The sequence below is a fragment of the Lutjanus erythropterus genome, chromosome 3 (assembly GCF_056507025.1).
Source record: "Lutjanus erythropterus isolate fLutEry1 chromosome 3, fLutEry1.hap2, whole genome shotgun sequence".
NCBI lineage: Eukaryota > Metazoa > Chordata > Actinopteri > Lutjaniformes > Lutjanidae > Lutjanus > Lutjanus erythropterus.
The window spans coordinates 34,282,220-34,305,961 of record NC_139319.1 but is presented as its reverse complement, the minus strand read 5'-3'; the positions used below and the strand labels follow the sequence as shown (position 1 = coordinate 34,305,961).

Genomic DNA, 23,742 nt, shown 5'->3' with positions numbered 1-23,742 from the left:
AGGCTCCTGCCTTTCTGGAGCCTCTTTCTTAAAGTGTCCGAGACCGGTTTGGTTTTGTAAGACATGAGTGAAACCCTTTGACCTGATAAGTGCACGTGGTTGAGAGTCTGAGCTGAGAAACTTCAGTCATTCAGGCCAGTGTCTGACAAATCTGAGACAGAACTTTATAATGGGAAAAATGTATGCTGTCCCTAAAGGAGAAATCTGGAATATATTTACTCCAATATATCATAAAATGACCATAATGAGCCAACAGAGATTAAGGAAACATGCTGAGTACTCGCTTCTCTGACAACAGCACGACAGCTGCAGAGTCCTCCTTTGGAATTTGTATCCCAAGCTGGAATAACTGCTTTAGTTTGCCAATTTTGCATTAATTAGAGTTCAAATTAATGCAGAACTTTTCTGAATGAGTTAATGACTGTTCATGAGTCGTAAAAAATCATCAGTAATGCTTTAGATGAAGTAGATGTTCATAACAGTTAAATTGAGCAGTATGTTAATGGAGTCTGGCAGGCAGTAACTCAGGCAGTCACTGAACTCCAACTTCAGGATGTGTATCTTCAGAGCAATGGGCTTTTGTTTTCAGGGCAATGGGCTAACTTTACATTGACTGACAACTGACAGTTAAAAACAACCGATCAGCTTACAGTGTAGGACTCGTCATTGCTTGTTATTGTCAAATTTCGATGTTGTGCTTGCACTTCTGCAATATTCCTGCAGCCTGCCTGAGCTATCATGAATCTGAGGAGGAGGAGGCAGGGAGAAACATGGACAGGTTTTCAACCTCTTTAATATAACGTCTATGGCTCCAACTTTCTATTTTGGACTTCAGTACTCATTTTTGGATACATACTTGCTACATATTGCTCGTTAAAGACTGTACTGAAAACATGGCATTGAATTTGTTGATGTTAAAGGGTAATCCAGCACTTTGCAGTGGATTCTAATGAGTTTTGATTGAGCTTTAATGTACATGTTTAGGAACACACACTGTACTTCCTCTGAAAAGGACAGATGGATGTTCATCCTGTATTGGGCAACTGGGTCCCATGATGACATAATTCAGTTTTCTCTTACACAGCAGAGGGTGCTCCCCTTGTGGAAACTCTCTACTCTCGAGCCCTCTGCCAAGAACAGCCACCCCAGGGCTGCTGGTAACCGCAGGCAGCTTTCCTCATCCTCCTTCGTGATGAAGTAATTTTTAAAATATGGTCAAGGAAAATCTCCTTGCCAAATATGAGCATCTCTTCAACATTTGGGTGGTAGAGGAGGGATATCTGCTGTAACTTTAGTTTGCAGTCATGTGTTGGAGGCTGGCAGAGGAGGTTTGGATCACCCTGGTCAGCAGGAGAGAAAGTAGTACTGGTGTAATATCTGCTGTAGTTCACATTTTGTACAGCTCACTTCTGAAATGACCTGCAGCGCTGAAGCCTTCCACAATTAAAAATTACGCACAGTGTTGTGTCAAATCCTTTTCTCTTGAAGATATATAATCAAAGCATAAATGTACAACATTAATCTTTGGGAATCTGAAGGGATTCTTGTTGCTTAATACCAATGATTCAACAATAGTTTGGCCAGATATCAACAACTTTTTTAGAATTTGTTTCACCTATTGAAGGCTGAAAATATTAGACAAATACAAAAGTGGTGTTATAATTTTAGTGTCTTAGATCATGACTCTGTACATTGCAAAATCAAATGTGTTTGGTTGCCTTAGTGCTAGATTATTGGCCAATACCGATAACTGATGCACGAACTAGACTATATTTTTAAAGGACCAGTGTGTCCAAATCCTACCACGGTGAAGGCGTGAAGGCATGATCTGCCCTACTCAGCCTCTGGTTAGCTGGGACTCGTTGCCCTTGTTGGTTGGGACGGTCAGGATTAGGTATGAGAAGTGATGTTTGGTCAGGTTTAGGATAATAATACTGGGGGGGTCATGCCTTCACCATCGTAGCATTGGAGAATTCACTACCCACGCCCCCTGTGGATATAAAAAAGTTTATTCAAAGGAAACAAAAACTAAAAAAAGTAGTTTTATTTTCATTTAATAGTGATTATACGCTAATGAAAACACACTTTTCTGCCATAATATACCAATAGATCCTCATGAATCTTACACAGTGGACCTTTAAGCCTGTAAAGTTGTACAAAATTGTATCCCATATCGACCAATATCTATGGACAGCTGTTTTTTCTAAGAGTACAAAAGCAGACGTGTAAAACAGGTTTTCTGACATGCCTGTCTTAAGGTAATTATATGGTACAAGTACTCACCTTCTGGCTCAGTCTCTCTGCTGCTACATAAAGCAGCGAGATGGACTCTTCCACAAAAATTCCACAGGTCTTTATTGTATGTCAATCATAATGCTACTGATAATGCATCTGAAACTTGTATTTGCAGCCTGTTTCTCTTGTCCTCATGTGATATTTGGTATGTCAGTAAACTAATATCCAATAAAAATTAGATCACACATTTTTGTGTTTTCATCTTTTTTTATAGTTTTTTTTTTTTTTTTTTTTACAATAGTCCATTATTTTGAAAGGGTGCATACACTGGTAGTATTTTTTGTAACATAATAATTAGGACTTAACAGAAAATATCTGTAGTATTTGGCCAGAACGGAAGCTCATGGTCTCATCTTGCCCACAATCACTTAAATAACAGAAACTATGTCTAATATCGAATATCAAGTTTAATTAAGATAAAGTAGAAGCACTGATGTTGTGTTGAATGTATTCAGTCTTACCTCTAGATCCAGGTTGAAAGCCTGCTGACTCATACATGTTGACTAAAGAGAAAGGACCAAACACCTATAATCAACGAGTCGGACCCACCATTGTGGTGTAGTGATCTCAAAGTTTCCCTCTGGTATTTGGCCCCTTTATCCATTTTAATATGTTATCTGTCGACAACGCTGTCACCAAGGACGGGAGAGTTTTAACGTGCCGTAATAACCACAACATTTCTGATGACCTGTGTTGTTTTTCTGCCACAGCCCTTGAAGTAACTGTAAACGTGTGTCAGTACAGTTCAGTTCATGCCTGTTTGGTATGACGGTGTCAGAGAGGATGTTTTGTTGAAGTCAAACAACATCTGTAGTCAAAGCAGTGAAAAAGGACACTGTTATCAGAGGCTGGCAGGGACATGTCAAAGAGTTATGTTCTTACAACTCTCAGAGGAGTGACGTATGGTCAGGAGATGCTGTGACCTGTCATGACCCCCTCACTTCTTCAAAGAAGTGTATTTTTGGTCGTCACAGGTGTCGGTTACCTCAAGCCTTCAGGTTATGGCAGGACTTTCACAAAATATAGGGTTTTTTATGTCTGAGTATACAGTATGACATAATGGCATAAATTCGGACTGACTCACACCCAGATTCACATGTGAGGTGAGGTGAGATTAGATGTTCCGCTCAGCCTCCTGCTCAGTAAAAACCGGTTTCCCCAAAATCCCCCGTTTCCTGGTTGAGCTGAGTGGAATGTCTCTGTTCAAAGGCATTTTTCTTTTTTCACGCTGGTGTATCGGCACTCAGCTTTTTTTTTTTCCAGTGTTTCCACTGAGAGCGGCTTTGAACCGCAACACAGCTGGCAATGCCTAAACACTCACACAAACACACAAACATACACAAACATGCACACATAATATGTGATTCAGGGGTTAGTCAGATAAAGAGGATGTGTGTGTGTGTTTGTAGTCATTGTAAAGGTTAAAAGGCGTTCTCTGGGGAGCGCAGGCCAGCTTTCTGTCTGTCTGGAGGATGTGGAAACATATCTTGCACGTGCTTGTTTTTTTATGTTTGTTTTGTTGTTTATTTCTGTCTGTTTATTTCATGTGCCTTGTTACATCTTTATTACCTTGTTATTAAATGATGATCAACCCTCTTTCTCCCTCCCTCCCTGCAGAATAGTTCGTGATTATCTGAGTGGAGCTCCATTTTCCTCCTACCAGGAGTCCATGTACTTCTCTCGCTTCCTGCAGTGGAAATGGTTGGAGAGGTGGGTAGTCACTGCAAAGTACACACTCAGTAAAGCGGACGTGCAAACCATTCCTTTGTCTTACATTAAAATTGTGATCTTTAAAATTGCATCGTTCTAGGACTGTCCTGGACTGAAGGTTTTCCTAGTCGAGCTAGTTGTCAATTTAAGCCATTAAATGCATGCTTATGATATTAATTTAATTATTCAAACATGTATTTATGGCGCATTAAGTGAGCTGCCTACTTAAATGCAAAGAGTAAAATCAGTAATGATACTGAACATGTCGGAACAACCAGCAAGGAGACTTAACATTTTGTTCACAGTATAACCTCACACAGGTCTCGTTGTTTAAAACTCGGGAATAAATAACTCCCAACTTCACAAAAACACTTGCTATGGACGACGTGTACTTACAAATTAAGATGCAAAGTTACAAACTCGCTCATCAACGGCTTCACACCTGCTGTCCCTGTTTGAACCTGCCTCGTTGTCAGTCGGTCAGAGCCACTATAACATTAAATCCCTTCAGCTGCTGTATTCTCAGTCAACCAGGCTGAATCCCATAGGACTGCTAACTGAGCTAACTTGTTAATGAAAGCTATAGCCCAGTTAGCAAAAGGAAAAAGAACAACTGCAACAATCCCCCAGGCTAAACGACAAGGTGCTGCTCCCAGATGTAATGTGAGGGATTTTTTTTTCTGCGACTAACGAATAAATGAGAATGTGGTCGATTAGGACTAGGCACCAACTAACGATTAAGTCGACTGCATCATTCATTCCACTTGTTTGTTTGCTAAAGGCAGCAACTTGTCTCTTTCAAAGCCTCACTCCAGCCAGTATTAACTGATGTTTTTAGGTTTAATCACATTGCTCCTATGGACAAAAGCTGTAGTATTTATCTACAGCACACAGTAGTAGTAGTAGTAGTAGTAGTAATTTCCTACTTCTTTTTAATATACTACTCACTGTAACTTTGCCTTTGAAAATGGCAGGATTATTTCATCTGATCTCAAGGAGAATCTTAAACACTGTGTTTGATCAACATTGTCATATAATGATAAATATATACAGTATATAATGGGTCATAAAAAGTGGCACTCTGAACTTCTAGCACATACCCAAACTGTGTTTTTTGGGCAGATCATTACCTCTAAGAGAACAAAACTACAGATAATTTAGTAAATTATTAATTGATATAGTTTTAAGTAATTATAACCTTATGTTAATAAATAGCAGAAGAAATGCCTACAACAAACAAAAACACACTAATGCACAGCCGTAAAACAAACACTTCAGTATACAGTATATACAGACTGGTAGTCAGGAAGGTGCACTGAAACACAAAGGTGGTGCTGCCAATCAGTGTTTCTGTGTGAGTGGTAAATAATTGATGATGCTTTGCATAATGGCTGGGTAACCGAAGCAGGCTGGAAACAGCAGTCATCAGGGTGGATTAATAATATATTAGAGCATTACTCTGTCTGCAACATCACATGGTCTGAGAAAATGGCATAACTAATGTTTCTTTTTGTCCCTCCCTCTGTATCATTTCTCTCTTTCTACTTCTCATTCGTCTTTCCATCCCTGCAGGCAACCAGTAACCAAAAATACCTTCAGACATTATAGAGTACTAGGAAAAGGTGGATTTGGCGAGGTGAGTGTCACAGGAGTGAAGTAGAAATAACCGACGGTGCACGGTGGTGTTTTTATGATGGATACTGAGCCAGCATCATGTTCTCTAACACAGCAAGTTGGGAAATGAGATGTTAATGATTTAAGCTGCTACCAGTAGCCTTTAACAGTTAGTTAATGCAGCGCTGTTTATGTCCCCGCTCCGTTAATGTTGGGTGGAGGAATCTGTGGTATGACACATTAACTTCCATTAGTTGTACTTTTAAAGCATGTGTGTTTCTGCGCATGTGTGTGTGATCATGTTTCCTCGCTGCTTGTTTTCCAGGTTTGTGCCTGCCAAGTACGTGCCACCGGTAAGATGTACGCCTGTAAAAAGCTGGAAAAGAAACGAGTGAAGAAAAGAAAAGGTGAAGCAATGGCACTAAACGAAAAACGCATTTTAGAAAAAGTTAACAGTAGTTTTGTAGTAAGTACTACCTTTTTCTTATTCAACCTTTCAACAGAAATGTACCTGTCTTGTTGTGTGTGTTTGTGTGAGTGTTGTGAGTGTGTGTTGTGTACGTGAGAGCGTTGTTTGTTGTGGCTCCAGGATCCTGCAAATGAAATCGAATGACGTGTTTGCAAAGGCTGTCGATCAGCTGTTGAAGACAGTTGTTGTGACTCGAGTTGTGTTTGTTTAATGACGTCCACGCCAGGTGGAGGAGCTTGTGAGTGGCAGTGGAAAGAAACGTGATGGGAGAAAACCACAAGAAGTTGGGGGGAAAATAAGGCATAATATATTATTGACCAGTTGCAGGTGACAGCACTGCGGGGCCATTTTAAATTCAAGATGATAATAAATCTGCTTTTTGCCGTGCAAACATGCCAAATTTGATTTCATTTGGAGCATACTGTCAACCTTAAAGGGACAGTTCAACCCAAAATCAGAATGACATATTTTTAAACTTTAAGTGCTGTTTATCAATCTAGATAATTTTGGTGTTAGTTGCTGACTTTTGAAGATATCAGCCATAGAGATATCTGCCTTCTCTCAAATATAATGGAAGCAGATGGCACTGAAAAATTCAACACTAGTGTCTCTTTCCCAAAATCATGAACTGGCTACTCAAGATTATCCACAAACCTTGTTCTGAGCACTTTCATATAAGACCTAGGTTCTTTCTACTACAAAGAAACTAGTTCTGGTTGCTTCAACCATAGGAGGACAGTAGTTCCTGTATGAAACTGCTCACAACGAGGTCTGTGGATTATCTTGATCAACCAGTTCATGATATCACGAAAGAGACGTTGTTGTTGAGTTTTTCAAATGTATTTTGGGTGCTTTGTCCGAACCTCAGCAAGTCACACCAAAACAATCTAAATGGATAAAAAGCACTTCAGGCCAAAGGAGAAATATGAGGTTTGATTCTGGGGTGAACTGTCCCTTTAAATCATCTGTGAATGTATCCTAAAATGTGATTGAAATCTGTTTTGCTGCCATATGATGCTATAATGAATTTTTTATATGTTCTTGATGTTCTTGATTCAGATACACAGGTTGTTTGTTTTATATTTGTGTACTTTTTGACAGGTGCGTGTCAGAGATTGTGAGCTAAAATAACACACACCCACACACACGTGCCTCTATGCCTACTTTAGTCACACACATTTGCAAACAGTCTGATTTTATCTTTGTGATATAAGCTGAACGCAATATTGGATGAGTTGCTTTTGCCAGTCTACACACAATCAGCTGAAAACGAAATCGGGGACACGATAAGGACAATTACAGCATTTTAAAATGAAGCATGAGTCATATTTGCAGTGACCCTTAAAACTGAGTCGCAATTCATCTAGTTTCCTTTAAGTGTCAAAATGTCCTTACAGCTTGACAGGAGGTCATTTGAGGCCAAATCAAATGTTTGGACTTGATTTAGTACAAAACACGTGTGTAATCAACTGAAAAGTGTCGGTAACCTGAGCATGAAATTTGAGGAAGTGTCAGATGTCAGACGCAATTCTGAGGAAGCACAGATTTGTAGAACAATACGTAAATGATTTCCAAAGAACCTCATTCAAACATGACAGGAAATGAGGGAATGATATTCAAACTATACAAAGGCCTTAGTAGCATTGGTGAAATACTGTACGATGCTTTGGCTAGAACACCGCAAAATGTATAAAAAGTCAAGGGGGGCTTCAGTACCTTCCAAAGACTCTGTCTCCTTCCTTGAGCTCATTGCATCGTCTCTTGGAAACTAACTGCACTGAATTTTGCAACACAATTCAAGTTTCATAATAAAGCACCAGCATGTAGAAGAAAGTTGTACAGTGTGCTGCTCAGAGTGTGTGTGCCAGTCCAAAAAGAAAAAAAAAATCATTACCCCGCCACTATACCACCATGCCTGCCTCAAGCTCTTAATGGTGGCGTTGCTCTTGGCTGATTTTCCTATGGAGGATTTTCATAAATCGAGCCATAGTCATGAGTAAGCGGTGGTTTTTGGCCGGCGCTGTAATGCCAAGCTTGAACGCTTTTTAGGGAGTCACCTAGCATTTCATTTCTTCCATTTCGTACCAAAGTACTGGAAGGCAGAAAATTTACAGTCGGCAGTCCATTAACGTGTAAGTTGATACATTATAGGAACAACTCCAGACCTTAAAAAAGATAGCAGTGATTTCTATAGGTCATGAAATATATGAGCGGCGTGGCAAGAATAACTTTGATTGTTTAACTTATTTCCATTTAATTTTTATGACAGCGGTACTTGAATACAACTGAAATAAGGAAGATTGACTTTCATAGCTGGTATTTATTATTATTTATTATTTTCTTAAATGAAATACAAGTAGCAACAGCAAAAATTTGTCTGTTCACAGATTTTAAAATATGAACCATCTCTGTACATGTGGTACATCTTCCTGGTTGAAGAGTTTTGGAGACATCAGTGAGAGAGATGCCTGCCTTCTAGGGGTGTAATGATTCACTCATGCATCCGTTGCATCGGACTTTAATGTGTTAGACACGAGTGCATTGGTTCAGATGGCCTGTATCGGTACAACACTGAACATGATTCGGAAATGAATCGATGCAGCACCACTGTATTGATGCATCTCATTAGGACTCGCATATGTTTCATTTTTGGTATCAAGGAGCTGCTGCTGTAGCTTTCCTCCGTTTTCTCTCTCTTCCTACCTCTGCCTGCACCGCGCTCGCTGGACGCCTGTTGTCACGATTACACAAAACAAGCGCTCCCTCCCTGCCCCTTTACCCCTTGATGCCCAAAGTGCCCTTTTGTCAAAGTGTTTTTTTTTTTTGTTTGTTTTTTGTAAGTATGTGTGTGTGAAAGTCTGTCTGTGTGGCCCAAAATAATAAATAAAACAAAATAATAATAATTCAGATCTACCCTCGGCTGGTTACATGATCCATGTAGACGTGCCCTCGCTGCCCTCACTGCCCTGACGTGCCCTGTAGCTGAGTGTTGCTAAGCTGCTAGAGGCGGTCACTGCTAGTCTAGAAACCGCAGACCCGAGGGAGTATTTAAACAACTGATGGTCCGGTGAGGAGGTTTTGCAGCGGTATTCGTTTGTGCACGGTGTATTCTTGCAAGATGACTGACGAAGTGAAGTGAGCATCCTGTGTGTGTGCGTGCGTCTGACTCCGCACATACCTCTCATAGGTTAGAGCCGCTGGTTAACCACACACAGCGTGCTGAGGGGGAAAAAGTATGTCAGGCTTATTTTTGTTTCTATATGTTTCTTTTGTCATGAACAAAGTGCATTAGAGAGATGTATCATTTTAACGTCAAGTGAGTTGCAGTGTTTTTCTGATGTTTCTAGAGGCAATGAGGCATAGGCTGTTATTTCACTAAAACTATGCAATGTACATGCATATTCACATAATTTTGGACTATTACAGTATAAATACAACAACAACAATGACAATAATAATTAGAAGAATTTGAATTGTGATTTTCTCAGCCTCTCATTTAAACATATAAGTACTTGTTTATAACATTTGTATATATACACACAAATTCAATATAATATGCATAAATATAAAATATATAACTTTTATAACCTTGCTGTCTTGCGCAAAGTGGATAGTCAAACTGAATAAAAGCACAAATACATTTAAGTACATGATTTCTATATCATTTAATTATTTTTTACTTTATTATTAGCACTACAAATTTGTGGCTATACAGTATATGTCTTGAAATATTGTAATTTATGTTTCTGTATGGTGTTTCAAATTCGTGCTCCATGTGCCCCCTTTTAACTTTGAGCACCTGCCCCCCCAAAGGTCTCTGCACGGCCCTGTTCCCTCCTCCCTCTCCTGTGTCTCCTCTTCATTTCATTTAAACAGACCACGCTGAAAACAGCGACAGAAGTGACATTGTACTGCGTCGCACCACCAAACTTTCATAACGCTCAAGTGTAGAATAAGTTTGGGTTTTATAAGAAAGATGAGAAACGCTGCTGCAGATCATTTATGCAAAACGTTTTGGACAGCAGAGAACAGAAACACGAGTCTGACCCACAGAGACGTCATGTCACTGTGAGAGCAGGTAACACTTCACTGTTCCTCCACACTGATCCAAACCACAGCACTCTTCATATGAAACAGAGCAGCAGATCATCTTACTGCAGAAATACTGATATTTTAAACAGTTTTAAAGTTTGTTCACAGATTCTCATTTAGGCTACAGTATCTCATTTACACATGAGACTCATAATAAGATATAAACATCACTGTAATGACTCCTTCTCTCTGTCTCTACTGTTACTATATTTAGTAAAACTATCAGGATTTCTTTTTGCAACTAATAGCACTCAAATGTAGCATTAGTTTAATCAAAATGTAAAGATTCACACATTGAATTGTCTTGTATTGCATCATATTGTATCGTATCATGACAGAGCTGAATCGAATCAAAACCAAATTGTTGGCTATTTAAAAATTTCTAAGATGTATCACATCATTAAACATGTATCGAGTTACAAATGGAATCGGTCTCAGTCAGTGAGAGACACTGCATTTTCTTCAGTATAATGGAACTAGATGGCACTCATACCATCATGGCTTGTGGTACTTAAAGCACCAAAAAATACATTTGAAAAACTCAACAGCAACGTCTCTTTCCAGAAATTATGACCCAGTTACTGAAGATAATCAACGGTCCTTGGTGTGAGCAGTTTCATGTAGGAACTACTTTCTTTCTAGGGTAGAATCTGTGAGGGCTGCCTCCAACTAAAGGGTTTCCTAGTCGACCAGTGGTCCTCAGTGTAAGCTAATAGACAAGTAGTTGTAGTGCATATATTTAATCATTTAAATATATATTTATTTTTGGGACACGATGCAAACCATTATTTAAAACACAGGAAAAACAGGCACTGGCTTAACGGCAATGCGCAGCTCCCAAATAGTGTTTGAGGTGTTTTTTTTCTCTGTGAATAATGAATAAAACGTGATCAACTAGGACTCTTAGTATCGCCTAACAGTTTAATCGATTGTTAAAGAGCTGCCCTAGATTCTACCAGAACTTTATTTTTACTAGAAAGAGAATATTTTTTACATGAAACTGCTCACAGCAATGTCTGTAGATTTTAGTAACTTGGTCATGATTTTTGAAACTGTCCCTTTTTAAAAAGGCTTATATTTTAATCCTGCTTTGACTACGCATGTTGACATCAGGAGTGAAACGCAGCTGGAAAACTAGTGATGTGTGCTTCTCTTTCCATTTCGTCCAACTGTACGCACAAAAACATCTCAGGTGCTCCAGCAGGAAAAGAAAACTTAGCTTTGGCTCGGGGTCAGGCTTGTCTTAAAAAAAAAAAAAAAAAAAAAGATTGTTCCAAAGACAAGAAAATTACAGCAAGTGCTCGTTTAACATTCTTGGACCGTAGCAAGGAGCGGCTGGGGGGATAAGCATGTTAATTTGTGCTCTGTGGGTCTGTGTGTGTGTGTGTGCAATGTGTACTTTGCATATGTGTACATACAGTAGAACACAATGTTCTGCTGTTTTACTGTACATACCTGTGATATTGATCTGCAGTTACAGTGAACTGGACTGTAGCAGAGCAGAGCTTCTCCATGTTCTCCATCTGAAGCTAATGGTGCTGTTTTGAGTTCTACTACGTGTCGGATTAGTCGCTTTTTGATGCAGCGTGAGCTATGTTGCGCGTCCTTGTTTTGAGTGAGTCATGGCAGAAGCATGTGTATGGGCATGCATGTGCGCGCGCACACACACACACACACACACACACACACACACACACACAGAGGCTGGAGTGGGCTTGTTACAGAACCTCAGACTTGCAGATCTTGTCACCTGGGATTGGCACATGATTCTGTGTGTGTGTGTGTTCGTTCTCTGTGCTGCAGGCAAAACTGATGACTCTTCATGTGCCTCTCTACCTACGAGAGCAGCTCTGTTGCCTAGCAACACTGACCAAACAGCAGTAGCAAGGAGAAGAGTCAAGTGCTCTCTCAAACCCCTCATTTCTCTCTCTCTCTCTCTTGCTATTCTTCTTTACCTTTTTTTGATCAGTGCATCAAGCTATTAGTCAATATATATGGTCTGCTTACTGTACGTTTTAACCAATAACCCATCCTCATATGCAGTGCGTGGGTGTGTGTGTGTGTGTGAGACACAGGGCAGGGTGACCCTGTTCTCCAGCAGGTGAGACTGAGCTGCCTCGTTCTGATGCAGGTTTGGCAGGCTATCATTTGAAAGGTTTTGAATCTGATAAAATTGAAAAAGAACTGAAACCCAATCAGATTTCTTGTTTAAAGTGTGTGATACAAATTTCCTGAAATATAACATTTTGAAAGGTTAAGTATGCATCATAGAATTACTCAAATAACAGAGGTGGGAGTAAGTCACACATATTCAGGTTACAAGCAACTCTCAAGTCTTAACCAGGTTACTGTGGTGAGAATCAGGCAAGTCAGGTCAAGTCATTGCTCAAGTTAAGCAAGTCACACCCCCCACCACCACCACCACCCCTCAGTTTCCATATTTAAATCAGTGGTCACGAGCAGTGAGGTTTTACTTTCAACATGAATAAAAAACTGTTGCAGCCTGCGTTGTCATTTTGTGTCAATCAATAACAAGCCTCCAAAATGACAGTGGGGTTCTGAAATTACAACATAGCCTATAGCTGTATTTTATTTTATTTTATTTTATTTTATAGGGATGATGCAATTTAACATAGTTCCATCAGAGTATGCATCTGATGTGTTGCACAGATAGTTTATAGCTATTGCTAATTTTTATCTCTTGTCCCTAGTTGGGCTCTTACATGTAGGCCTATGGTGTTATTAATAAAAGCTTCATCATAAAACCACAACACACTGTAGACATGGAAGGTACAATAAAATAAATATACCACAGTACACATACTGCAATGCACATACCACAGTACATATACCACAATGCATGTATCACAACATATACCACAATACATATAGCACAATATACATACTACTTACACAACTTACATAAATACACCTAAGAAATTAGCTAAAAGTGGGTACAGCTCTGGTTTGCTTGTAGCAGGCACCTGACCTCTGTTGTAAAGTATTTATATCTGGAATCAGTTTGACTTCAGTTGGTAAAGTGTTCCAGAGTTGACAGTCCTCGATGGAGAAAGCTGATTGTCCAAATATGGATTTACGATGTGATATTTTATGATTGGCATTCACGCTGTTACCGTCTTGTCTGTGAATAAATCTAGAAAGAGGCTCTGGAGCAACTGTTGACTGTTTAGTTCAGTTCTAAAGTGAAGACAGAAGTATGACAAAAACGTTCATCGCAGTGTTAAAGCCTCCTGCTCTGGCTCCCTCTCAGGAGGATCACACTGTTCCTCATTTGCCTGTTAACACATTATTAACACATTATTAACACATCTGTCTAAGGTGCTTTTCATGTGACACTGCACACCACTGTTCTCTTCTCACTACCCCCCCCCCCCCCCCAAATGATAGCTACCTCCTGTGTTAGCCTATATTGGTCTGCTTAGAATAATGCAAATATTAAAAAAAAAAAAAAACAGGTGTCAAGTCCTTTTGCGTCATGGCTAAATCTTAAGTTTAAGTCAAATTGCAAGTCGCGACTACCAAAGTCAAGTTTGTGACTCGACTCGGTCAAACAGTGATTTAAATCATATTTAAAACCAAGTGAAGACCAACTTTCATTATGGCTATGTTCATACTGCAGGCCGATTTTCTTTTTTTCTATGCTCATATGCACAGATCTGATTTTTTTTTCCATGTCTGTGTGAACAGTAATGCCAAATGAAATGTGATCTTTTTAGTTTTGATCACATGTGGTCCTAAATCAGATACAGACCTGATGTTTTTGCAGTGCGAACACAGAGTGACCAGCCTGAGCCGGAGGTTTCTTGCTGCAACGCTCGTGCAAATGTCGTTGAACTAATAAATGTTGTTGTGGTCCGTCTCTGACAACATAGTTTAGAGCAGATGGGATTCCTCCTGATGGCAGCAACATCCTGCTTGTACACGACAGCACATGCACACACACTGCGTGTTTAAAGAATGCCACTGACATCCTGAGGTTTTGGATGAAAGGTTTTTCTGTGACACCATTCACGTCACAGTCCCACCACCTTTGGCTCAGACTAAGCATCCACACACACCGCCTTACAGAAGTAGTAGCCATTGCTAAAATATATATGTATGCTGTGTTTTGTGACTCTGAAGGGAGCTTTCGAAAGTTTGAGAAGATAACCCTGATATTGTTGTGGTGATGTCATCAGGGTTATCTCAGAATATGTTGAGAGGAGAAAGCCTGCGTTACATTAAGGCTTGCTATCTGAACGTAGCCTAACTTTTCTGTCCATTACCTGAGAAATTAAACTTCAGAGTAAGACAAAATGGACGCTGTGATGTGATTCACCTCCTCTGAGTTTAAAGTCATTTCCAGTCAGCTGATTATATTTGAGTTTTTTTTTATTTCTGTGGCTTTATTGCATTACCATAGAATAACATTAGTGGGAATTTGATTGTATGATTGAAATACTTTGATCTTTGTTCATTATTGGGAAACCTTTTTACACATTTTAAAGAAAATACTGAGAGCAGGCCCAGTCTGAGAGGCATTGTTTTGTGGTGCCAAGTTCAATAGATTGGCCTGTCGCTGATGAATAAACATGATTTTTGGAAGCATGCATAAGGCTGTTTGCTTTGGCTTGTGGCATGTTTGTTTAGGCACAGTGTGTGTGTGTTGTTCACTTGGCCCATAAGATCTTTTCCCATCCCCTCTTGTGGTCCGTCTCTGACAACGTAGTCTAGAGCAGATGGGATTCCTCCTGATGGCAGCAACATCCTGCTTGTACATGACAGCATATGCACACACACACTATACCCTGCGTGTCACTGACCCACGGGGGTGGGCGCCGGGGGTGGGGGTGCTGGTGGGAATGAAGGGAGAAAAGAGAGATAGATGGTGGGATTAGAGGGAACGGACATGAAGCAATGGAGGAAGGAGTAGGAGAAGAAGCTTCTGGTTTTCCATGTCTGTGATATATCTCTCTTTGTTTCTCTTTGTATACATTCCTGACGTTCCAGCTGGGATAATGAATGACTATTTGGGGCATTAAACAAACCAAATGAAACAGTCATGTTCCTCTAGCCATCCTGTCTCTTACCACTGCTCTTCCTCCTCCTCCCCTTCTCTCTCTTCATGCCCTCTTTTGCGCCGACTCCTTGACCGGACCCTCACCTCCCTTTCCAGGTTAGTCTAGCATATGCCTATGAGACCAAGGATGCGCTGTGCCTGGTGTTGACCATAATGAACGGCGGCGACCTAAAGTTCCACATCTACAACATGGGCAACTCGGGCTTTGAGGAGCAGAGGGCCATCTTCTACGCTGCTGAGATCTGCTGTGGCCTTGAGGACCTGCACCGTGAGAGGATAGTGTACAGGTGAGGTCACATGGGGGTCAGACACATTTTGGGGAAAGGTCATGGTTAATCATGATAGTATTTCTGTTATAGGTGGGCCATGTTTACTGCATGCAGCCCATCAGTTAGAATAGCATTTCAGGTCAGCAGGTTTATCACCACACATTCCTGCAAATGTTTCACAATAAAGGACTTTACAGTAAACGAAAAGGTTCTGTCCACTGAAAAGCTAGTGGGCTTTTCATTTGAAAGGGATACAGGAAGTGTTGAGTTTTTATTAACAGCATAATGCAGTAACTTTAACAGGGCAAACAGGAGTGGATCAAGACAAGGCTTCACACTTACTTTTCCACCAGCTACGTTACTGACTGCTCACAATACATAGATAATACTATGGCTGACTATCTGCCTTGCTAACATAGTGAACAGTCAGAGTCAGGGTTATGTCAGAGTATATGGGATAATTGTTTATTGACTTTCCAACAATTTTTGGTAATTGTTGTTTTTGTGCTGGATTATAGTAACCCAAAGGTGGGTGTTAGATTTCGTTAGACCAGCTACATTTTTGCATTTTCTTAATATAAAATCACATTAAAATGAATGCCGATTGAGGATCGCACACCAGATCAGACTGGGAACGGACTGAGTGGGAATTGTCCCACTGGGTTTTAGCAGGCAGTAAGGGGCTGATGAAAGCTGCTCCCCCGTTGCATTGTGGGCAGTGTATGATCTGGGCCATTCTTTTTTAAATCCGACTTTCACAAGTTCCCAAAGCTTATCAAAGTTCAGTTGTAAATCTGTGGAATACTCCTTTAACCTGAGGGAAATTGAAACCCGTGCAACAGGTCTAAAACTAACTATGTCTTACGTTTACGTTTTTTCTCAGCTGTGGTGTTATGTTCCATTAGAGTGTTTGCAATCGTGTAAAGATTGCAAGTGCAAACAGAAAGTTCTCGATGATGAATTGTCACTAGATTAGGTGTCAGGATCACCTGTCACACTCGGTGGAGCCTCAGAGTAATGCTAATATAAACACTAATGTTCTTAGAGGACACATGCACCCACATACACATGTAGTCATATAAACACACAGTGTTCCTTGATGTCTGCATGTGTTACAGTAAACTTTAGTGGTGGCATTGCCGTTGAGCATGGCATTAATTAATAGAGTGGCCTGATATTCATATTTTACAGCTATTATAATAGGATTGTGTGTTTTTAAAAAGTTAGACAAGGCAATGATTTGACTTGAAAGAGGGTTCAAATAAAGCAAATAACATATTCATTAAGAAAGGCCAAGAAAAGGCCTTAATGATTAGTCATAGTAACACAGAAGTTCTCAGTCAGAACGTTCTGCTGCAACAGGAATATAGCTCAGTACAGTATCATAATGAATGATAACAAATGAAGCAAATAAAGATATGTGTGCAGATAAGCCATCTATTAATCCACATGAAAGAGTGCAGACGCTGAAGAATAGAAAGCACACAGGCAATAAAAGACAATGAAATGTCAACAACATGACAAGTTAATAAAGGATACAAATATTTATCCAGGATTTTATTGTTATATCCGTGTACTCAAATGTTCAACTTTTATACAAGCACAGTATTCATTCATTCATTCATTCATTCATTCATTCATTCATTCATTCATTCAACCTTTATTTTTAACTTGGAAATACATTGAGGTAGAGACCTCATTCACAATGTAGCCAAGTAAAAAATAACACAAAAGACCTAGACATAAATAAATACCAGTGAGAAAGTGGCACTAAGAAAAAAAAAAAAAAAAAAAGACGCAATAAAACCTTAACAATAAATAAAAAGCTTAATAATGAATAAAACAGTTAAAATTTAATGTGCTTAATCAACTAAATCTGGAAGTAAAACATGATACAGTATGAACAACATAAATATAATACAGTGTCAACAGAATGACTTACTAATGTATTCTTTTTTTCTCTCACAGGGATTTAAAACCTGAGAACATCCTTCTGGATGATCGTGGTATGTTCATTTTTTTGTCTTCTTATTGTTCAGTTCAAGCCAGGGTGGGTTAATATGTGGGCACATTTCTTACCTGTTTTCCACTGTTCCTGTCGTGTAAGCCATACCTCACACGGTACAAGGCAAACAAGTCCACACTGTAACGTGTAAGCACATTATCTCCTTGTCTTTCACAGGCTTAAAAGTCATCTCTTCGAGTTCTTCACATCATGCTCTCTGTTCTGACTCATACTCTTGTATTATCATCTTATCTTGAAACAGAGGAATCTCCTCCATGTCTCTCTTAAGCTCCATGTTTCTTATTCTCTTTCTTTCACACACTATTGTCAAGGCACCAAGCCTTTCACCTTTGCACTCATTGTGGATGGAGATCTAGGAAATTAGATTCAGTTCTTTAAAAAAAGTGTATATTTTTATTAAAATATGTAAAATCTGCAAGATCTCAGTTAGGTAATTCATCTGTGGTTCTTTTTTAGGACACATCCGAATTTCAGACCTGGGTCTTGCTGTTCAAATCCCTGAAGGAGAGACGATACGAGGGAGAGTGGGCACTGTTGGGTACATGGGTAAGAATTTGGGTTACCCTCTTCTGCCTTCTTTTTTTAGACGAGCCTTTCATTCTTCCTTACTGAAACGGCTGCAACCTTTTACCTTTACCGTATAAACCTCAGCTCTCTATACCTCTTTCTGAAACTCATTAACTGTCTCAGTTCCACTTGATTTAGATTGTGAACCCCTCTGAATTTCATCTCTGTCCCTCAGCTCCTGAGGTGATCCAGAACGAGAGCTACACCGTCAGCCCAGACTGGTGGGGGCTGGGCTGCCTGATCTTTGAGATGATACAGGGCCAGTCGCCCTTCCGCAAACGCAAAGAGCGCGTCAAGCGGGAGGAGGTGGACAGACGAGTGCGTGAGGACCAGGAGGAGTACTCTGATAAGTTCTCGGAGGAGGCGAAGGACATCTGCAGACAGGTGAGTGAGGAGACGGAGCTGACAGATGGCAAAGGGGTGGAAGAGGAGGAAAAAGATTTGAGACTAGTGGTAAATCGGGACATGAATGTGGCTGAAAGTATGGTGGGATGGGAGGTGTATGCAGGAAAAATGTTCTTTCTTGAACTACTATATCAAGATTAGACGATAATGTCATATATCATGATAATTTTGGCCAAGATCTATCCATTTTTTTAGTGTATCCACTTGGTCACCAGCTGGCAGTTTGATAAATTAGATAAATCATACCGCAGTGTATATATATTTATTTGGAGTCATATTAGTGACCTAATGAGTCCAATAATAGCTTTCCTTGCTCTGTTTATGTTCTCCAACTTTTCCTGAGGCAAATTACTTAATTACTTTCGCTGCTAAATGCTCCACCATGCTCACTAGCTAGTTGCTAACATTGTCCATTAGTTGTTTGGCGTTAGCATACAGTAGATTTATCAGAGGCTTTATGTTGACACCAGCTCTAATGAGAGCAGTGCAGGTTTGGGTGATAATTCTGTAAACTCATAACTACGTGTAACTTGAAATATTCACATCTGGGTAACACTTTATAGTAACCATCATTAAAGCTGCAGCAGGTAGAAAGCCTAAAAACGGTTGATTGTTGAGTCATCCGAGTCAGGTTTTGTTTTCTCGGTCCTGAGCCCCTCCTACCAGATGAGCAGCATGCGCTTTGTGCACGCAACAGTTTACCGAGGCAAGGTGAATGAATACAACTGAAGGTGAAGTCCAAAGTAACTGTGTGAGCTGACAAACAACTGGGGCTGAGCATGTTGCTCATTCGACTCTTCTTATGATTCTCTTTCTTATAATTCCGTTTTATAGCGACTTTTCCTGCAGGAGTTTCAGCCGTTGATTCAGGGTCTCACTGAAGGAACGTGCACGTGCAGCTGCACTAGTAGAACAACCAAAAGGAACCTGGTCTGAGAAGAACTGTGACTGCTTTAAGTCTACTGTCACAGGCCAGACATAGACATATACAAACTAATTATTAACCATTCGCAAAATGTTAGAAATATCTGATATATGTCTTCATGTAATGATTTCTTATAGGTTTTCAAATCATTGGTAATCATTTACAAATATGTGATATAGTACATGAACAGTTTGATTACAAATTTCATCAGATTACACAAATTTAATGATAAAAGAACATAAATGATAGCATTGGCAATAATTGGTAAACATAATTAGCTATCATTTCATTGATTGCTAACAATGAAACAACTATTAACTTTAGTTTAACTATTAGTTTAGTTTAGTTTAACTATTAATTTACCATTTATTAACGATGGTTAGTATAAAACGTTATCCCCATCTGTCTTCCGTAGTCTCACTATGTACTCCATGAGGGAGCCATCGAGCTGCTTTTCCTCTGAGTTTTGGGGGGGGGGGGACGACACAGGACGTTTATTTGTGTGACGCGGTGGAACATTCTGACCCGAGGTCCAGCAGTTTCAAAGACTCCCCAGGGAGAGGAGGAGTGGAGTGGGGTGCGGTGCAGGGAGAAAGAAAGGTTTCAGCAAGAAATGGGAGAAAGAAACATAATTAGGAGGGGAGAGAGAATGCGTGACGACAGGCTCTGCCGTGCCAGAGAAATGGCTGTTACCACAGCCCAAAAATAGACAAGTGATCTGAATTGTCAAGAGCAGAAAGTGAGAGTCTGCTTTGAACTTGGGTGTAAATTGGGCAAGAGTTTGTGCAAGGACAGGACGGACAAAGAGGAACTAAAGTGAGAGTGGTGAAAAAGTGACAAGCCAACTTTTGGGTGACAATAGGGCCACTGAGTGTCTGCCAGTAGCCAAACCACTACACAGCACTCATCCACTTCATAAGCCCGCTTACTGTAGGTAGTGTGGTGATAATATTATCTAGAAACTCCCATAGAGACAGCAATCTGATACTATCCATGATGGTGCTGCATTAACCCCTGAGTATATAGATTTGTATCGGACTTTATTAGATTATGTGGGGTCAGATATATAAAGTCAAGAGGATTAAATGCAAACTACATTCATGTGTTTACATTGAACTAGAGGGATTAGTCATAAAACTGCCAGTTATCCAGCGTCACAGGAGCCCCACCTCTGCCTTTGTGTGTTTGATTCATGATAAACCAGGCTCAAATAGAAGTTTGTTTTATGAGAAATTTGAAACATATTAAAGGGAGAACTGGACACTTTTTGTGTCGATGGTAAATGTAGTCAATTGAAGCAATAAATTCCTCAGCGTGTGCTATATTCACAAAGAAAGCAAAATCTGTAGTTCTTCCTTGAATCCAGTGTTGTCACTGGATGCAGGAAGAACATAAAGTTATAAAGAGATTTGCTCCCTTGGGAGGCTCGAGTATTTTTGTCACCCAACACTATGTTTTGGCCAACAAAAAGTTATGTGCTAGGTTGGGAGTCAGAAGCTTACACTCAGTGCATTCTGGTATATGTAGGCATTGCTGGGACAGCTCTGTGAGCAGATATTTCAGTTTTCTCTGTAAATATAACACACACTGAGACATTTATTGCTTCAATTGACTACATTTACCATCAACTGATTGAACATCTGCAAGATATGTTCCAAATTTTTCCTTTTAGCTATATTTTATCAGCTAAAGTGATATGAGCTAACTCATGCAATGTTTAAATCTCCTCTGCCTCTTCCTCCTGCTGCGTGTCAGCTCCTGGCTAAGGACCCCAAGGAGCGACTAGGTTGCCAGGGTCAAGGGGCCATAGAGGTCAAGCAGCACCCCATCTTTAGAAACATCAACTTCAAACGGCTGGAGGCCAACATGCTGGACCCTCCCTTCAGCCCTGATGTAAGAACAGCACACACACAGACACACGCAAACTTGCACAGGACATACAGGCTTAATTCAAAGCCACGGCGAGCAGCAAATCAACGTACAGGAAATACCATTGTCACAAGTAAACAAACACTTCCAGTATAAGCGAGTTATCATGATAGCCAGTTTGGGTGGAGAGAAGCAGGCGTTTGATTTGAGTGTCGATGTTTGAAATCCCAAACTGGCCGACAAAATGGAAAAATATAAAAATATGTTTTCTATTAACTAACACAGAGTTGTACTGTTTTATGGTAATCATCACTACTCGCTTTTTAATGGTGAAGACTAGATGGCTGTGGGCAAACTAGGACATTCTTAAGTGTGACTTTGTGTAACTATGGAGTGTAATACAGACCAGAGACTTTTACTGTGTGCTGCACTCGTAGATTTTTTTGCCCTGTGAAAACAAAGCTGTTCATAGAGAGAATCATTACATTTTCAGTGGCATAAAATAGCCTGAGTGAGGCAGAGTGACTGACCTCAGAGGTTAAATCAATAGTTGAAAGTAGATAGTGTTATCCACATTTCTATTTTTGGATATTCAGGTCAGTAGGGCCTTGCTGAGGAGACAAAAGCAGCAAAGAGTCCTCAGGCGTGGGAAGATTTCTGTGTCATTTAAATAACCACCTGACTTGAAGTATTTCAGGTTTAGTATTCCCCTTTTATGTCCAAAACGAATACACTTTTCACAGTTGTCTTATTTCTCTGTCATTCTTGCCCTCTCTCAGCCACGGGCTGTGTACTGTAAAGACGTCCTGGACATTGAGCAGTTCTCCACTGTCAAAGGCGTGAACCTTGACCCCACGGACGATGACTTCTACCACAAGTTTGTCACAGGCAGTGTCTCCATCCCGTGGCAGAATGAGGTACTGCAGGCTCAGGCCACTGAGATGATGTCATTGTTCAGGCCCACAACAGACAGATACAACGCAATACAGCACTAGTAACATACAGGTGAAATATCTGCAGTTAACAATGATGTAGATGGATAGATTGATGTAAATGCTTAAACATATGAATATGCCATTGCCTGTGAATGATTATTTGATGTGGGGTGGAATGAGGTACATCTAGTCAGTGTATTACCCACTTTAGATGCCAGTCGGCACGCCCCCAGTTAAGGGAAGCAGCAAGAAGTACCACCATGGAAGCGAAGCAATGTACTGCTGTGGAAGGGTGTCAGCAACAAAAGGTATTTCAGCCACTTAAAAAAAAAAGGTCCACCTAAAAAAAATTCAATATCACTTTAAGTGTAAGCTATGGTTAAAATATTTTTACTGCTTTGCTTTGCCATCAGACAGACTTCTCTGATGGGAAACTCCAGTTACTCAAGCTAAAAGGCAAAGGCAAGTTTATTTATATAGCACCATTTAGACACGAGGCAATTCAAGGTGCTTTACAAGATCTTAGAAATACATTAAAATAAAACATTAAAGGAACATTAAAATTTGTGACAATAAATAGTAGCATTTAAAGAGCAAACTTAAAGCACCAGTAGACAAACTACAGATTATCCTAACAATAAGTTCTATATCTACTTCACTGGTAAGCTGTGGTAAACAGTAATGTTTTAAGCCTTTAAGATGACAGTTTCAGCCGACCTCAGATATTCTGGAAGTTTGTTCGACAGGTAGTTAGCATAGAAACTGACGGCTGCTTCACCTTGCTTGGTTTTGATCCTGGGAACACTGAGTAAACCTGTTCCAGATGATCTGAGGGGTCTTGGTGCTTCATAATGTACAAGTAAATCAGAGATGTATTCAGGCCCGAGACCATTTAGTGCTTTATGGATAGATTTTAAAGTCTATCCTTTGACACACACAGGAAGCCAGTGCAGTGATTTAAGCACTGGTGTAATGTGCTCCACTCTCTTGGTGTTGGTGAGAAATATTGCTCTCTCCAAACCAACCAAAGTCCATAAGTGAAACCATTAATTTTATTTGCAGAACATAGGAGTTGCTGGTCTACCACTGCCTCCATCTTTTAACTTGTTTGTGTTATTGTGTGAGTTTGATAAGCCCATACCATCCTTTTAAAACACTGGGGTCACACAGTAACACAAGCAACCCAACAGACTGAGGCAGTGGTAGACCAGCAACTGTCGTGTTCTGCCATATAAAATTACTGATTTCAACTATGGAGTTTAGTTGATTTTAAGAGAGTGATATTTGGCTTATATGATGGAGGTTTCCCATCAGGAAAAAGGCTGTCTGATAGCAAAGTAAAGTGGTGGAAATATTCTAAATGTAACATACACTTAAACTGATACTGATTTTGGTGGCCCTTTTTCTTAAGTGGCTAAAATATGTTTTGTTGCTGATCCTGACCACAGCAGTATATTTCCAAACTTCCTACACCAGTATTCCTACT

The 23,742-nt window shown here is 40.0% G+C and overlaps 1 protein-coding gene across 3 annotated transcripts in view; it reads left to right on the top strand.

The window, feature by feature from the left end:
• The window catches only part of grk4 (G protein-coupled receptor kinase 4), a 70,816-nt gene that overhangs the window by 40,728 nt on the left and 6,346 nt on the right, over positions 1-23,742 (top strand). For all 3 annotated transcript variants that reach the window (XM_084715878.1, XM_084715877.1, XM_084715879.1), the window contains exons 6-14: positions 3,913-4,005; positions 5,578-5,641; positions 5,945-6,085; positions 15,357-15,547; positions 17,498-17,535; positions 18,012-18,101; positions 18,298-18,506; positions 21,208-21,345; positions 22,101-22,238. In XM_084715878.1, coding sequence (XP_084572004.1) covers positions 3,913-4,005; positions 5,578-5,641; positions 5,945-6,085; positions 15,357-15,547; positions 17,498-17,535; positions 18,012-18,101; positions 18,298-18,506; positions 21,208-21,345; positions 22,101-22,238 — 1,102 coding nt within the window. The remainder of the gene's footprint in view (positions 1-3,912; positions 4,006-5,577; positions 5,642-5,944; positions 6,086-15,356; positions 15,548-17,497; positions 17,536-18,011; positions 18,102-18,297; positions 18,507-21,207; positions 21,346-22,100; positions 22,239-23,742) is intronic.